The following is a 17919-nucleotide window of genomic DNA, read 5'->3' as shown; positions in this document are numbered from 1 at the left end:
AAGCCAGCTCTGCCTAATGCTGCTACCTGTAGGGGCTTCTAGAGAAGCTGAAGGGAATATATAGCAAATCTTAGTGGAAGGAAGTTGTTTCCTACAGGGGCCAGCATTAGGGAGAGAGGACTGGCAAGCTCTCTTGTCCTGGAGTAATTTCCCACCTCTCACCTGATTATTCAAAAGGAAATGCATGAAATTTAGAATTACAGGTGTTATGGTTTAGATATGGGGTAAGTCCCAAAAGCTCATGTGTGAGACAATGTAAGGATTTTTAGAGGTGAAATGATTAGATTATGAGCTGTAGCCTAGTCAGTGGGTCAATAATCCACTGATATGGGTTAAGTAGGTGGTCACTGTAGGCAGGTAGAGTGTGGCTGGAGGAGGTGGATCACTGGGCAGGGAGTAACTTTGGGGTGTATATTTTGTGAGTAGAGTTCTCCCTGCTCCCCTGGTGGTCATATCCTGAGCTGCTTTCCTCCACCATGAGGTTCTGCCTCACCCTGGGCCCAAAGCGATGGAGTTGACCCTCTATAGACCAAGACCTCTGAAACCATGAGCCCAAATAAACTTTTCCCTTCTTTATTTTTTCTTGTCAGGTCTTTGGTCACAGTCGTGAACAAGCTGACTAAAACAAGGGGACTCAGGTTTCCCGCTTGCTAACTGAATGAACTTGAACCTTTCGTTAAAACTTGGCAGAGGGTTGATGACTGAGTCCTCTACAGCAATGGCCAAGCCAGTGTTTCCCAGTCTGCATGGACAAGGTGGGGATAAAGTGCAGGGGGTGATGAGGAAAGGGTGGGCACATTAAAAGAGAGAAAGGAAGGCTTTGGTCATAATTTGTCAAGACCAGGAACACCTAGAAGGCATTTGAACTCAGGCATGGAGTCCTGGTTTAGCTTCTTTTCTCACTTGCTCTTACTTCCTCAGCTTTGACTTGCCCCAACTGTGCAGAAGACATTACTCCAAGGGTAATGTCTAATCTGAACTGTCCACTTGATTGGATTAAGAGATGCCTAAGATTAAGAGGCTTCTGGGTGTGTCAGTGAGGGTGTGTCTAGGAATGATTGGCATGTGGGATAGCCAACGGGAGAGGAGACCCTCCCTAAATGTGGGCAGCACCATCCAATAGGCTGGAAGCTTGAATGGAATAAAAATTGGAAGAACAGCAGCAGCAGATGCAAGCTCAGTTCTTCTTAGATGGGTTCTCGATGGCTGCTGTGATCCTCTGAGGACTTCAGACACCAGCTTCTTCACTCTTCTAAAGCAGACTCTGCCAGTGATTCTCCAGGGAGTTTCTAGAGGCCTTCAGTCTCAGAACGGGATCCCTCTAGTTTTGAGGCAACAGTATCTTGGACTGAGCAGCTGCTGGTTCCTCCAGCTCTCCAGCCTGCAGAGAGCCATAGTGGACTATCCAGCTTCTGGTTGGGTTAGCCAGCCTACTAAATCCACCAAGGATTGCCTGATCCAGGCCTCAGTGAGAGTGGATGTGAAATGCAGAGCCAAAGCCTGACCCATTTAATAAAGGGCTGCTTAGCTGAGAGAACCAGGATAAGGGAAGTTGAAAGGATACACGAGGGGAATACTGGATTCTCAGATCGAGGTGAAGAGGAACAGGACGGCCTGTATTTGAAAAGGTATTTTGTCATGGTAGTATGCATATTAGTTAAGAATGCAGTTTCCGAACCTTGGCCAAGTACTCTGATGCCTCTGCTTCGACCTCCTCATCTAAGAAGTGGGGACCGTGATAGTACCTTTTTCATAAGGTCATTAGAGGTCAGATATGGAGGGTAAAATGCTTAGAAGAGATTCTAGCACATAGTGAATGGTGCATATGTAATAGTTAATAGCATTAGGACACATCTGGGGCGTCTCAAATTCATAATGACACCCTATCTACAACCATTGTAAGTACCACCTTCACCCTAGGTGATTCATCTCCAGCATCTTTGAGACAAGGGATACCCACACCCGTTGTCCATTGTGGATTGGTTGATTGCAACAGGGGTCAGTCCTTGAATTCAGTTGGGCCAATCAGAGGTTGATTCCCGGAATTGTGAATTTCAAGGGGATAGTGAGGAAGAGGAAGGGGAATTAAGGAGGAGGATTTGGGAGGGAGGCTGAATGGTTGATTGATTCCCTATTTATGTATACCATAAACAAGAAGAGCTATGGGACAGCCCCACACCCCCCACCCTGCAACTGAGACACTAGGAAAGCTGGTTTAATGAAGAAAGGGTCATCAGGATAACACACAGAGATGGAACTGGACAGAAAGTCCTGACCCTTCTGTGGCCCCTGATTCCAGTTCTTTCCTGGAGTCTGGCTGTACTTTGACCATGGGTTTCTTGATTCTTAACATCATTCCCTGTTTCCATTAGTTTCCTCAAGTTGGTATTCTCCACTTGCAATCCACAGTGCTCAACCCATCTTTTACATAAGAAAACAGAGTGAATTATCCATGATGTTGGAGCGGGGGACACCCAAAGGTAGGAATTTCTGGTTATCACTTGTACAGGAGCCAACATCCAGCCATATGGATTGAATTGCACATCTTCCACTAAAATTCACTGTGGGGCTGGAAATAGAAAATCAGGACTTGCTAAAAGGAGAGAAGCAAGGTGCTTTGTTTAAATATCTCTTCATGAACCAGTCAATATATGAGATCTTGATATTTTATTTAAATTTTGGTAGAGGAGATATTTTTCAGTTTTCCCCAGCGTGAGCCTGGTTGGTTTAGGCAAAGGGAGAATTGATTTTTCTAACTTGAGTTTTTATAGCTAAGACAACCACAACACAAGAATAATTGGACACAGGTATGTGAACATCCTGAGACTCCTTAGTATCTCTGTGAATTCTCTGTTTCTCTCTCTGCACTGGCTTTATCCTTCCAACTTTTCTCCCCTATATGTAAGAATCAAACATGACTGCAGACTCCTTTCTATCCCTGGAAGACACAGTCTGGTTGGCCTGCAGTCCACAGGCCCAGAGGGGATTCATTGCACCAAACACCCATTTTTTAACCAACCACCAATGGCCAGGGAAGGCTGGGAACTGTGATATGTTCCCCATTTGTGAAGAGCTCACCTCACTCCAAGAACAAAGAGCCAGGGAGAAGGGATCATTGACATGAAAAAATATTACAGAAGAAGGAAGCGAATCTCTAGGAGAAAAGGAGATAGCAGTGGGAAGACTACCTAATGGAAATCTGCAATACTCTAAATGTCTGGGTGGGTCTCTCCATGTATTCTGAAATTGTTCTCCATTTCCTGCACATGCTAACCAAGATTCATTTGAATTGCACATTTCACCAAAGAAAGCTTAGTTGTAAGTTATTAATAATGCCCTACACATCAGAATACTAAGGTTGTGGGCTAGGGGAGAAAGTTCTTTGATTAGTTTAGGGATGAGCATCATGGCTCACTATATACCAATTATTCATCAATGCTCTTTGACAAATTAAAATTAGCCTAACGTCAGCTTTTTAAATTATCATGTCAATCATGTCAAGTCTCAAAGAAAAAAAATTAGAGGTGTCATGAGTTTGTTTTTGAAGTGTATAATTTTATGTAGATAGGATGAATCTTATTAGTTGGGGTGTAAGGTCTAACAGTTGCCTAAAAGGCAGGGGAATGGACCTAATGGCCTCCATTTTTTAGCCAATCCTCTAATAGGAGTGTTCTGGTTTGGATGTGAGGTGACCCCCAAAAGCTCACGGTGAGACAGTGCAAGAAATTTCAGAGGAGACTTGACTGGGTTGTGAGAGCCTTAACCAACTCAGTGAATGAACCCCTGATGGGATTAACTGAGAGGTGACTGGAGGAGGTGGGTGTGGCTGGAGGAGGGAGCATTGGGGGCGTGGTTTGGGGTCTCTATTTGTCTCTGGAGAGTGGAGTCTCTCTCTGCTTCCTGATCACCATGTGAGCTGCTTCCCTCCACCACACTCTTCCTCCATGATGTCCTGCCTCCCCTTGAGCCCTGAGGGATGGAGCCTGCTGTCTATGGACTGGGACCTCTGAAACCCTGAGCCCCCAAGTAAACTTTTCCTCCTCTACAGTTGTGCTGGTCAGATCTTTAAGTCATAGTGGCAGAAAAGCTGACTAAAATAGGGAGACACCGAGTTTACAGGAGGAGTCAATTCTAAAGCCTTTGGATGTTTACTCCCACATTAAGCAGGGTTTTAAAACATAAGCGCCTTCTACACTACCTTTAGCCAAATCTATAACGGCATCCTGTTTTTAGCCACCAGACTGACTTGACTATAAACTGTAAAGGTGTCCAAAAACAAAACACAAAATGCTTCAGTGAAACTGCTTGAGCAAATAACAGAGGGCTTCTCCTGCCTCCCGGAATCTCTCTTTGGTTTCTGATCTGGTAAAATTCCTTTCTCTGTGTCCAAGTCCTGCGATACCTCTCTCCACGGAGAGTAAGGGCCAGTGCTAGGTGCTATTCTGTGTACATCCTGTTATTTATTTTTAGTTATACATGGTAGTGGAGTGTATTTGGACATATTATATATCCATGAAGTCTAACTTATTCTAATTAGGATCCCATTCTTGTGGTTGAACAGGATGTGGAGTTTCACTGGTCAGGTGTTCATATATGAGCAGAGGAAAGTTCTCTCCCATTCATTCCACTGTCCCTTTGATCTCTCTGTCTTTTCTGACAGGTCCCCACCCTTACATGTTCACAGGACCTGTGGCTTCAGTAGGAACCAGCCAGAACTGGTAGCTATTTAATTTTTTTGATATTTTATTCTTAATGGATTTTTGACACTAATTATGACTTTAAAAAAAACTCATCAAAATATTATTTATTTTGATTAATGAGTTTCTGAGACCCTGTCACATTCTTCTCTTTTTGTCGTTGTTATACTGGGGATGGGATTGAACCCAGGGGCACTAAACTACTGAGCCCCATCCCCAGCCCTTTTGATATTTTATTTAGAGACAGGGTCTCACTGAGTTGCTTAGGGCCTTGCTAAGTTGCTGAGGCTGGCTTTGAACTCGTGATCCTCCTGCCTCAGCCTCCCGAACTGCTGGGATTACAAGTGTGCACCAGGGTGCCCGACTCCCACTATGTCTGTACTTGAGGTGCTCAGCCTTGCACCAACCCTGATTAGACAAATCTTCAGTGAGGGTCCAGTACAGCATCTTAATTAGTGCCTGTCATGCTTCATGGAGATTTCTCCATCTCTAAAACAAGAATGATGACAGAAACAACCTCAGAGTTCTGCTTTCAGAATTGACTGAGATGATCCATGGTGAGCATTGAGCATGCTTAGCCCAGAATCAGGGCCCAAGGAAGACTATAGGCCTTGCAGCTAGTAATAATAACATGATTGGCAGCTGCAGCAATAGTAGTAGTTAACACCTAGCTACACTCATTAATGACAAGGAAGATCTCAGACCTGGGGTGACCAATCCATTTCGAGATTAGACAGGCAAACAGAGGCTTACCATTCAATGACCTGGTGTCATAAAGGTCTATGTGCGGTATGCTAGGCACTCAGTGGTCAGAGAAGATGTGCTCACAGAGAGACAGACTGAGTCAGAAGTTTGCTAAGTGAAAGGGAGAAGAAAGGTCCATCCAGGCTCAGGCATCAGTGGGTACAAAGAAACTGAGCTTAGAAAAGGCCTGGTAGGTTTAGAGGAAGATACTTTCTTTTTTTTTCTTTTTCTTTTTTCTTTTTTTTGTACTGGGATTGAACTCAGGGGCACTTGACCGTTTAGCCACATCCCCAGCCCTATGTTTGTATTTTATTTATAGACAGCATCTCACTGAGTTGCTTAGCTCCTCCCTAAATTGCTGAGGCTGGCTTTGAACTCAGGATTCTCCTGCCTCAGCCTCCCAAGCTGCTGGGATTCCTGGTGTGCACCACCAAGCCAGGCTAGAAGGAGACACCTTCTGCAGCTGGATCAGAGAGGCCTGGTGAGAGCTGTAGGAAATAAGGCCAAGAAGGGAAGCTGTAGTCTGTTGACTAAGAGCCTTGAATACCATGCTAAAGAGGTTGGTTAGATTGGGTCCTGGGATCATGTGAGATCTAGTGAGGGCTCTGAAGCTTTGTGGTGAGGGCCTCACATGTGGTTTTTACAATGACAACAGCAAGCAGGATGGACAGTCTGGGGAGGACCAGAGCCAGGGACCTACTGGGATTCTATGATAGCTTCCAAGTGCTGCAGACTTGGGCTGGATCACAGCAGCTGTGGAGCAGGGAGACAGGAGATCTCCAACCCACATTCAGGAGGCTGAGTCAGGATGCTGGGTGGCTGCTAGTGGGGGTCTGGGCAGGAGGAAGAAGAGGTTGATAGTGACTGGGAACCTTCATCCATATTCACTGGGTAGAGAATCAATGGAGAGCAGGAAGTGGAGGTGTATGTATGGGGTGGGAGGAAGAAGGTAGGAGTCCGGTTTCCAACACATCTGACTTGAAACGCCAGGGGAATGTCTAAGTGCATATGTTAAGTAGGTGGTGGGAAAATGTGAGCCTAGGACTCAGGAGAAAGGTGGAATCTGAGTTTGGGTAGTCACTAGAGCATGTGGTACCTCTGGGAGGGTACGGGTTGGCTAAAGGCCCAATCAGAGCTGGGGAAGGGACCTCGACCACTGAGTTGCATCTTTAGCCCTTTTTATTTTTTTATTTTGAGACAGGGTCTCATTCAGTTGCCCAGGCTGCTCTCAAACTTGCAATCCTCCTGCCTCAGCCTCCTGAGTTGCTGAGATTACAGGTGTGCACCCCCGTGCCCGGCTCACCGTTATCTTTCGAAAGCTATTAATAATCAGTGTGTTGGCCTGGTACCCAGCAAATGTCCCCCAGGTTTCCTTACCCTGGCTATTTGGTCTGCCATCTGGAGACGTCCATCCAACTCTCTTCGGATCTGGGCCGCCTGTTCATCTGGATTGTCCAGCTGCACAAAAGCACAAATATATAGACCTTCAGCGTGGGTCACAAGAGCCAACCGACTCACCATGTTTCATTTTGCATGCCCCCTCTAGGATCCGTGGACATAGTTCACTAGAAGAAGCCTCTTGTCACCAACAAGCCCAGTTTGAGTGAAATCCCAAGTTAAGTTCTTTTGGGCAGAGCACGGTGTGTTAGAAAGTTGCTAGGAGACACTTGAATGACCTTGTGTGGGAATCATCATCAATCACTTCTGAATTGGTCCCCATAAGTGTTTCTAATGGGGAGGCCACGAAACACCCCTGGTTTGGTCCAGGTGAGGAAGTGCTCATACAGTAGACATGCAAGGAGGGGGATGGCCAGGTGACTATTAGAGATGTAGGAAACAGACACCAGGATACCCATATGCATATCTGGTTCCTGGTCACCACTCACTCTGTAGAGACCCCTTAGAATGGAGGTATCCAGGGACCCAAAAAGGGGCCGTCTGCTTTGGTTGTCTAATGAAAGAACGAATAAGCCTCGTTGACGGAGAAAATGCCGGTTTGTTGAGGAACAGCTCTGCATATTTATAGAGCCGGGGGTGGTTTGACAGTTATGACAGTTTAACGGTTAAAAGGTTTGACAGTTGGCATGGGTGCTTCCTGATTGGTGGGTAAGGATCATGTGAGCCAGCAGGGCTAGTCTGATTGGTAGGTAAGGATCATGTGAGCCACCATTGGACGGCTCTTCTCGGGGGGGATGGGGAAGTTAGTCTTTGGATCCAGGGCGACTCCCAACACACTCCATCCCTGGACCAAAGAAAACCAATGAATCATTACATTCCTTCTTGTTGAGCCCTGAGACCTTCTCAACCTGACCTGTCGGTGGCTGCCATGTTGGTATCTAAGACAAAATCCATCTCTGCCTTCCTTGTTGATAACAGCTCTGGGGATATCAAGATCCCCTCCCCCCCTTGCCTAAATAAACCTGGGCAATTCCTTGATGTCTCTGATTTTAGTTTTTCCATCCACAGAACAAAAGATTGACTTTTGGAATCTTCGTTCCTTCCTATAAATCTATGAAAGAGGTTGATAAACATTTATATAAAGGGCCGTATAATTAAGGCTTTATCCTTTGAGTACCAGAAGCTCTGTGCTGCAATGAATCCACTCCTGCATTACAGTGTGAAAACAGCCAGAGACAACATGTAAATGAATGAGCGTCGCCAGGCTCCAAATAAAATTTTATTTGCAACAGGTGGCAGACCATGCTTGCGGATTCCTGGCCTAGACATTGAATTTTTTTCTATTTCCAAGCAAGCCTACCATTCTCCTGCAAACTGTAATTGAGTCTGCTTTTTCTGGTAAGACATGATTTATTTCATTCACAGGAAATTTTAATCAGAAACGGTGGTATTCAAATAGGATGAGCCGGATTCCTCTTTGGAGCTCATATCAACTCGCAATAAAAAGTTGCTGAATAGATGAGTTTCCCAAGGCCCTTTGTTCTAAAAGTCATTTTTATTCATCAGTTTGAAGCTTCCTGCGTCTTACCTGTGCTATGTAATGGTATGGAAAATAGTTACCTCTAATATGATGCAAACAATATCGCCAGGAAATTTATGGCCATACTTCGGAAGCCTCATGATTACTTTTTTTTTTTTTTTTCTTTCTTTCTTTTCCTTCTTCCCCTCCCCCTACCATACTAGGGATTGGACCCAGGAGTGCTTTACCACTGAGCTACACCCCCAGCCCTTTTAATTTTATTTATTTATTTGGTACAGGGAATTGAATCCAGGGGTGTTTAACCACGGAGCCACATCCCCAGCCCTTTTGTTTCAAAATTTTTAAATTCTGAGGCAGGGTCTTGTTAAGTTGCTCTGGGCTTCACCAAGTTGCTGAGGCTAGCTTTGAACTTGCTGTCTTCCTGTCTCAGCCTCCCAAGAGGCTGGGATCACAGCCTGTGCCACCATGCCCAACTTCTTTTTATCTTTACTTTTTAAAAAATTTTGAGACTGGGTTTTGTTAATTTGCCAGGGCTGGCCTTGAACTTGAGATCCTCCTGCCTCAGCCTCCCAAGTTTCTGGGATGACAAAAGTGCACCACCTCATCTGGGTGTGTCGAATCTTCCAGCTCTGGGCTGTGCATTTGAATGCCTGCTTTATCAGCAGTCACCACAGCCTCTTCAGCCCTTTCCCACAATCCCTAGGCTGTGAAGACTGGGCTGAGACATCTGGCTGTGTGTCCTGAGGCAGGAGGTGTCCAAGGGTGCTCTGCTGAGCAGCAGCACTGGGCAGTTGTTCCAGAGGACAGGCTTCCAGAGGGGCCCCAGAGGAACGGTCAGAGATACTGGGGACATGCCGTGCTGAAATGCACCGTCTCTGAGAAGTTCTGCCCAAAGGAAGCCTGTTAGATTCTGACCAACTCAGCTCTGTTTTTTAAAAAATTTTATTTGTCCTATTTAGACCTGCATGACAGTAGTGCATTTTGACATACTATAAATAACATGGAGACTAACTTATTCTAATTAGGATCCCATTCTTGTGGTTGGACCTGATGTGCAGTTTCCCTGGTCGTGGGTTCATATATGAACACAGGAAAGTTCTGTCCCATTCACTCCACTGTCTTTCCTATTCCCATCCCTCTCCCTTCCCTTTGTTCCCCTTTCTATAATCCAATGGGCTGCTATCCCCGCCCCACCTTATTATGGATTAGTATCCACATATCAGAGAGAATATTTGGCCTTTGTTTTGGGGGGATTGGCTTATTTCAGTTAGCAGGATAGTCTGCAGTTCCATCCTTTTACCAGCAAATGCTGTACCTTCATTCTTTTTTATGGCTGAGTAATATTCCATTGCGTATATAGACCACCTTTTTTAATCCATTCATCTATTGAAGGGCACCCTAGATTGGTTCCATAGCTTAGCTATTGTGAATTGTCAGCTCCTGCTTTTTAGCAGAAACATATTTGTGTTTTTTGCATAACACCCAGAGAACACCAGTAGGAATTCCTGCTCTAAATGAATATAAAGCACACCACCCCGTCACCACTGACCACTGGTCCACCCCATCACGGTTTACTGAGAGATACACGTGGGAAACCGTGTTCTCTGCATTGTCTTTAGGCTCCAATGAGCTACTTTTCTTTTATCCCCTGGGATAGCCCAAGAGTTTTTCAGATCCAAGTGCAGACCTACTGGGTCAGCTCAGAAATGTCTTGCTCAAAACATGTACCCAAATGAAACATCCCACGGTTTCCGAGAGAAGCAGCAAACCTGATTAGTTAGGGGCTGAAGCACCGAGTTCTGTCAGAAGATTCGGTTGTTCACACAGGTGAAAACTGAGAAGGGAAATCAGTGAGAACCAGCCCTGTTGCTGAGTTTCCCAGGAGCATTTGTATTCTCCCCTGAGCCCCACGGAGTACAGCAGAGAAAGCGGTAGAAGAAGATGAACAGGCAGGAGCTACACTAAGCAGCATTCATTTATTCCCGCATTTACTCACTCATTCATTAAATGTTTGCTGTGTAAAGAAAATGGAATTCAGAAAGGAACTAGCAAGACCCAAAGCCAGCAAAACCAGGTAAGGTCACTTGAACAATCTGGGCATAAAGGAAAAAGGGATTCGCATTTACTAGTCCCCATTTCAAACACCAAATACCCTCTGAGCTGTTTTACAGCCCATTCCAAAGCGAAAAAGATACTGGGGTCAGGAAAGTCTGTCCGTTCCTGAAAATTTATCCACACATTAGCATCATTCAAGACTTTGAGAACGTTCTCTACACCTGACTTTGCTCTGCCTCAAATTGAAATTCTTTCCTGACATTATGTTGGCTTCCTTCTTGCGTGCCTTGTTGTGATTTTCTAATTGGCCGCGGTGGTTAACTAACTCAGCATCTTCACTTTGTACACATGAGTTCAATCTGCCATACAGAGCCATCCTCTGTCACTTGTTGTGACTGATGTCTTCAGGGGAGGCTGTAGCAGTCCCAGAATCCTAAGAAATGACAGCAATGGGCACGTCCTTTCCCTGACTCTGCCGCTCAGTAGCTGTGTGACCTTGAGCAAGTGACTTACCCTCTCTGGGGCTTCAGCTCTTCTCTGAACATTCAGAATAACTCTACCTAAGGTTGCCATGCCAATTAACAACAGATACAAAAGTGCTCAGCCCAGCGCTGGGCATGCAGAGAACCCTCAGGAAATGGTGGCTGGGGCTGTCTGGGCTGTTAATAGAGCAGCCCGTCCTGGCTGCATTTCTGATGTGGGCCACCGTGGGGCGGCAGAGATTCAGAAGAGAGGCACCAGACGGGACAGTGGGCTCTGAAGTGGCTGTGCCTCAGAGGCCCTCACCTCCTGACGCACTTCCCTGGCTTCTCAGTGTCTCTTGCTTTCTGTGGGGTCGCGTCCCTTTCCTCTGTTAGACTCTAATTAGCAGGAGTGACCAGAAGGCGGACACATCTGCCTGACAGCTAATGATCTAAAGAGAGAAAGAAAAGGGGACCGCGACTGAAGTTCCCTAAAATAGCCGGGCGTGATGGAGAAGGCCGTCCTCTATCACGGGCTCGATGGGTCTGGCGGTGAAATCCAAACAGATAAAGAGGAATCGAGTAATTACCCTTTCAAGTGCCTGGAAGGGAAAGGCGGGGGGGGGGGGGGGGGGGGGGCTTCCATGGAAACGGGGTTCTGTTTGCACTGGTCTTTTCCACCGAGGACAGGGAAGATCAGCGGGAGAACCCGGCCAAGGGCAAACCTTTCACCTGGACAGCCAGCTCATTAGGGTTGGAAATGCACATGGGCAGGAAGGCTCCTTTAGCTAATTAGGAAAATCACCTCCTTCCAGCAGAGGTCAAGGGGAGGAGGAGCAGCTGGTTTTCGACTTGTCCATCAAGCACAGGGAACTACTTCCTTGGGCCTCTCTTTTGAAGAGATGGGGAGCTGAGCTAGCATTGCATGAATGCACACAGGAAGGTCACAGGGTCAAGTGGACCGAGGCCCATGACTCTTCTCCGCTCACCGTCATGCCCTGTTGGCCAATGCATAGAGAAGAACTCAGATGGCATCGCTGTCAAGCCCCTGTGGACACCCACACGAGATCTGGCCACATGGAACTGCACCCCATCACTCCTTGGCTGGGCGACCTTGTGAAATCTCTTAGTGCTGCCCAACCTCGGTTTCCTCATCGGCAAAATGGAAACCTTTATATCTCGGAAAGGAGGAAATGACTTAATGTATGAATGATGCAAGGGAAGTCGGACCTTCTCAGGTCTGAATCTTGGCTTTGCAATGTCCTCATTGAAGGGATGGAAAAATGGCTCCACTGAGCCTCAGTTGCCTCATCTGTAAATCTGGGATGAGGTATAACCACCCACCCACCCCCATCCCCAACATCGTATGATCAGTTCAGGTGATATGGACACAAAGCTCCCAGCATGGTACCGGCACACAGTAGGTCCTGCAGTTTAGCAAGTAGATTTTAGAGTTATCCCATTTTAGAGGGGGCACTGATGGATGGACACTCTCCTCCTTCCTTTTGGGATTTTTGACAGAACCCATCTTGGGGCAGGGATTCCTGGAATGGTCTTCAGGAGTCTGTGGTCTGGTCCTGGATTTGCCCTCTACTGTGGGACCTTGGGCCAAAGTCACAGCCCCTTCCTAGGAGAAAAATGACAAGCGACCATGTCCTAGGAGGCTCTGAAAGACCTTACTAGCTTTTCTCAAAGTTGTGTTCTGGGGCCCAGGAGTCCTGCAGCCCCCAATGTCCCCAACTTCCCGGATGGCTAGTGTCCCCAAGGACACATATTGGGATAGGTAACTGAAGGGGGCTCTTAGGACATCACAGCCATAAGGAAGCAATCCCAGCTGTAGTCTTTTCCAACATCATTCTTATTTTTGCTTCAGGCAAGCAAAGAAAAGATGTGATTCCAATGTGCAGAAAAGTATCAACAGAGATAGGCAGATTGCTTAATGCATTATTTGAATGATTGCCCTACTTTCGAAAAAGAAAAAAGAAATCAATGGAACTCAGCTGGTCCAGTAAATGAACCAACTTTGACTTGGGGACCAAAATGAAGCAGCCCTGGAACTCCGGCCAGTGGGAGCATTAGACGTGATGCAGTAGCCTCGGGCTGGCTGTTGGTCTCTGTTGAGCTCTGTGACCTCATCAGACATGGCTTCCCTGTTCCCCCCAGCAGAGGTCTTTGGAAGGGTTAGCAGCCTCCTCGTCCTTTTATTAAAATATATGTCTTAAAATTTTTTATTTATATTTTTGGGGTACCAGAGATGAACCCAGGGGTGCTTAACCCCTGAACCCCATCCCCTGCCCTATTGTGTATTTTATTTAGAGACAGGGTCTCACTGAGTTGCTTAGGGCCTCCATAAGTTGCTGAGTCTAGCTTTAGCTCGCGATCCTCCTGCCTCAGCCTCCAGAGCTGCTGGGCTTACAGATGCCCGCCACCACGCCCGGCCCTTCTAGCCCTTTTTACGCGCTGTCCTGACACATGCTCTTCCTCATGCATGGGATATGCCTCTGTGTCTCCTCCTTGACGCTAACATCTTATTCTTCATCCTTCAGCTTTGCAGCAAATCCTTCTCCAACGGGCTCTGGACTAAGTGGATTTGTGCCGTCATGCGCTCTCCAAGCATTAAGCCCTTTCCTTCCTGGCATTTGTGGCCATTCGTAACTTTACCCTTGTGATCATTGGATAGTCCCTAGCAGGCTGTGAGCTCCACAAAGGATGGCTGGGGGTCTGCTCACCGCTGCACCCCGGCACCTACCGCAGAAGCAAATATACAGTGGGAGTAAATAACTGGCATATGAATAAAATGACTGCCCCGCTGACAACAGGACTGAGTTAATTAACTGTGACGCAGATCGAGAGAGCCACCTGCCCAGAGTCACAGCGCCATCATCGAGCATGCTGGGAACAAATTCCCAGTCCACTAACTTCTGGTTTGCTGGGCCTCGCTGCTTGGTGAGAAGACAGTTCTGTGTGGCCACAGGTGAAGGCCGGGCCTCTTGCTGGCCCGCAGCCCGTCCTGGTCCTGATAGAGCATCCTGAGTGTGGGCTTTCAGGGACGGAGGCAGGGTTATCTTGAAGCCACTGTGATGCAAGCCCCCTGCTGGCGTGGGTTAACGCCATCCATTCACTTTGTTGCTTCTCTGCTTTGCAGGCTGGGGCCTGGGCTCCCAGGGATTCCGGTTGGAGGGGAAGGTTGCAAAGAACCTCATAAACCTCTCCATGAGCTGGCAGGGCACGCCTTTTCTCCACAGCTCCATGTTTTTATTTATATTTTTAATCGTCCTTTAAAAGCAAACTGCTCCAGCGACTGCCCCCTTCCTGGTGCACATTGTAGCCTGGAAAGTTACAGCGGGGACCAGGAATTGTGGGTGCCCCTGTGTTCTAGAATGTACTGAGGTTTTTTTGAATTATGATTATATAATCACCTTCAGTGCCTAATTGTCACCTCGCGTTTCCTTTCCTTCTGAATCCTGTTTGTCTACTTTTAATGTTGGGGCTGTAGAATGTGGTTGGCAGGTCTCCCTTCTGCCACCTAAGTTCACATCTGTGCCTTTGTGCCCGAAGCTGAGTGACCTTGGGCAAATTATTGGACCTCTCTGAGTCTTAGGGTTTTTTTTTTTTTTCAAGTCCTTTAACTCTAATATGGGAATAATAAGGATACTATCCATTTTACAGGCTTGATCTGAGCTGAAGTATGATGGTATGGTAGGATACTTAGCGGAAAGCTCGGCATGCAGTCATGTTTGGTGAATCTGAGCGTCCATCGGACCCTGGCATTCCATAGATTGCCCATGTTCACCTTCATGCAGATTATGATTTATTATGATTATGTCACTCAAAGTGACAGATTAGGGTACCCCTGTTCAGGACCAAGCTTTAGAAGGTTAAGTAGTTTGCCTGTAGTTCAAGGGATAACTGGCCCTGCATAGAGGGTTTATCCCTTATTTAAAAAAAAATAGCAGAGGCTGGGAGCAGTGGTGCATGCCTGTAATCCCAGTGGCTGGGGAGGCCGAGGCAGGAGGATCGCAAATTCAAAGCCAGCCTCAGCAACTTAGTGAGGCCCTCAGCAACTTAGCAAGACCCTATCTCTAAATTAAATATAAAATGGGCTGGGGATGGGGCTCAGTGGTTAAGCACCCGGGCTCAACACTCAGTAGCAACAAAAGAAAGAAAGAAAGCAGAGATTTAGAATCAGAAATCTTGAGATCCAACACAGCTCAAACTCCTTTTTTATGGTGTGACACAGCCAGGACCCTTGGCCTCTCTGATCATCTGTGCCTGTAGCTCCAAAATCATAACCTCGGAGGACAACTGCTATGGCGATGACAATAAGCATTTCCTCACAGTGGGGGTGCCACACATGGCTGGTATATAGGACTCTATTATTATCAGTGGAGGAGACACTGATGAAATATGCAGACTCGACTCCCACCTGAGTCTGTACTGAGGCTTCGGTTCCAGGGTTATTTGTAGAGAGAACATAGGATTAGGTATCCTGGGCACATTCAGTTACATTCTGTTTTTAGAAAAAACACCCAAGGAGATACTACCTTGTTTGTAGGAGAGTTAAAAATCAGACTGTTGGCATCTTTCTTGACCAGGCTTTATTTCTTCTTCCAGACAAGACCTTGAGCAGGTCAAAGTTTCCATTCTGAACGATGCACTTCCCCCTCGACTGCCAAATGCAGGGTTTAGCTCCCAGCTTTTGCTAGCCAATGGGAAGGTCACCTGCATCTGAGTCACCGGCTTGCTGTCTTTGTTGGCTTCTGGCAATGCAGTAAATATAACACTGGAGTCCCAGATGCAGCAATTCTCAGAGCAAGCAGCAAATAAATCCATAAAATACCCCCCCAAACACAAAGCCAGTCCACTCCTTTGTGAGCTTCTAGTCATCATGCCGTCCCTTCCCCATGTCACCACAGTCCTGGAGTGACCTCCCCTCCTCTTCCTATCATTGCAAATCCGATATCTCATTCAGAGTTTGGCTTCGCATGGCCTTTCTTCAAGAAGGCCCTTTTGGGGGCTGTAGCTACACACCCACTTGCTTTACTAGGCATGGCCAGCTGGTCTCCTATCTAAGCCATCCTGTGTCTCAGGTTTCCCTTCCAACCACCTGGGCTCCTATGGGGACTGGTAGTCAGACACCCAAGAGTTGGAAACAGTCAGGTCTCACCTCAAATGCTTGCTCTGTCTCTTACCAGCTCTGCCACCCTTGACCAAAATACTGAGCTCTCTCTATCTGCAGCCTCATTTGTCAAAGCAAGAGTTCAAGCAGAAGCAAGGCCAAGAGCAGAGGCTTGTTATGACAGCAAAAGACTGACACAGGTGCTCGGCCAGCACCTCTTCGCCCGATCCCTCCAATGTGATGAGGATTTGCAAAAGTTGAGGCTGTAATTGTTCACTGTTGAGGTTGGAGACTGTGATTCTAATGCAGTGTGGAGGGTACTGCTCTTTTCTTCTTTTCCCCCTACCTTTTTAATGAATCACCTTCATGTTCTTCACAGCTGGATGGGCAAATGGCTCAGTTCACCTGCCCTGTCGGAAACACAGGAACTGAAGCCATTCAAAAAAGAGGCTGGGCATTGTCTTTCTGGGGAGGGAGCAGCCAAAGACCAGGGTAGTGAAGCAGCAGGGGGTTTTGTAAAGAAAGGGCAAAGGGATTCAGTGTGGTCTAACCCTTCAGAGTTGTTCCACCTCTTAATCTCTTTTGAACCCATCTACTCTGCTTGTCCACTTTCCTGGGTGAGACTGCCATCATCTCCAATCTGGACCAGTGAGGTCATCTGCATCCTGTCTTGCTTCTCTTTGATACAGTAGTTCTCCATCCTGATTGCATACTAAGATCCCCCCAAGAGAGTTAAAAGGCAATAGCAATGTCCCGGCTGCACAAAGACCAACCAAATTAGATATTAAGGGTCGGGGCCCAGGTATCTGGGCATGTGTGTACATGTGCAAGTGTAATTAAAAACAAAACAGGGGCTGGGGCTGTAGCTCAGCGGTGGAGTGCCCACCTTGCATGTGTGAGGCCCTGGGTTCAATCCTCAGCACCAGATTAAAAAAATAATAAAGATATTGTACCCAACTACAACTAAAACAATATTTAAAAAACAAAACCAAACCTCTTGAAGTCATTCGAATGCAGCAAAGATCAGAAACCTCTATCCAAATCCAGTGGTTCTCAATCTTTGCTGCACATAACAATCCACCAGAAAACTTGTTCAATGACAGAGGGTTGAATAGTAGAAAGTAATATAAAGGAGATCAGAAGAGTAGAGCAAGCAGAACTGGGGGAAGGAGGAGGAGAGGGAAAGGGAAGGTCCTGGGGAATGAGATGGAGCAAATTATGTGGATGCAAATATGGCATAATAAATGCAGCTTTTATGAATAATTACAATGCACCAGTAAGATATATTTAAAAATTGAAAGAAAAAAAAAAGAGTACTGGGTCTCATCCCTGGAAAGTTTGGGTTCAGTAGGTATGGGGTGAGCCCTGAGAATTGGTACCTGTCTCCCAGGCTCCTGGGGGATGCTGTGGCTCTAGCTAACCCTAACCCCTGCACAGCCGTCTGCTCATTTTTTTTCCATTTGCTTCTGTTCCTCTCCTGCTCCACACTCTTTAGTAACTTTCCATTTTCCTTGGCAGTAGGAGTCTGAGATCCTTATCAAAGCTCAGGGAGCTGTCACCATCTGGCTACAGCACAGCTTTTCAACCTCATTTCCCTGCCTGCCCGCCCGCCCCCCCTTCCGTCTTGTTTTCTAAGCTCCAGCTATTCTGGACTCCTTCCTCCCGGTTCTCCAACACACCACATCCTTGCCCAGGCCCCTGGGCCATGCGCATGCTCCCCCCTCCTCTGTCACCTTTGTCTGGCTAAACTAAGTCATTAACCCAAGTTCCAGTCTCCATGCTGCTTCCTCTGGCTTCTTCTTGGTCCTAGCCAAGGCCATTTTCCCTAGCAGCCTGAACCTCCTCATTTACCACCCCCATCTCCCAGGCAGGATTTGCTGCTTGTCTATTCTCTCAAAGAGGCAA

General features: G+C 46.8%; 1 protein-coding gene across 15 annotated transcripts in view; it reads right to left on the bottom strand.

Annotated features, from left to right (window-relative positions):
• Positions 1-17919, bottom strand: part of Cadps (calcium dependent secretion activator) — a 480817-nt gene that overhangs the window by 266328 nt on the left and 196570 nt on the right. For all 15 annotated transcript variants that reach the window (XM_077105438.1, XM_077105450.1, XM_077105449.1 and 12 more), the window contains one exon: positions 6819-6899. In XM_077105438.1, coding sequence (XP_076961553.1) covers positions 6819-6899 — 81 coding nt within the window. The remainder of the gene's footprint in view (positions 1-6818; positions 6900-17919) is intronic.

The sequence above is a fragment of the Callospermophilus lateralis genome, chromosome 1, assembly GCF_048772815.1.
Source record: "Callospermophilus lateralis isolate mCalLat2 chromosome 1, mCalLat2.hap1, whole genome shotgun sequence".
Taxonomy (NCBI): Eukaryota; Metazoa; Chordata; class Mammalia; order Rodentia; family Sciuridae; genus Callospermophilus; species Callospermophilus lateralis.
This window is presented reverse-complemented; position numbering and strand designations above follow the sequence as displayed.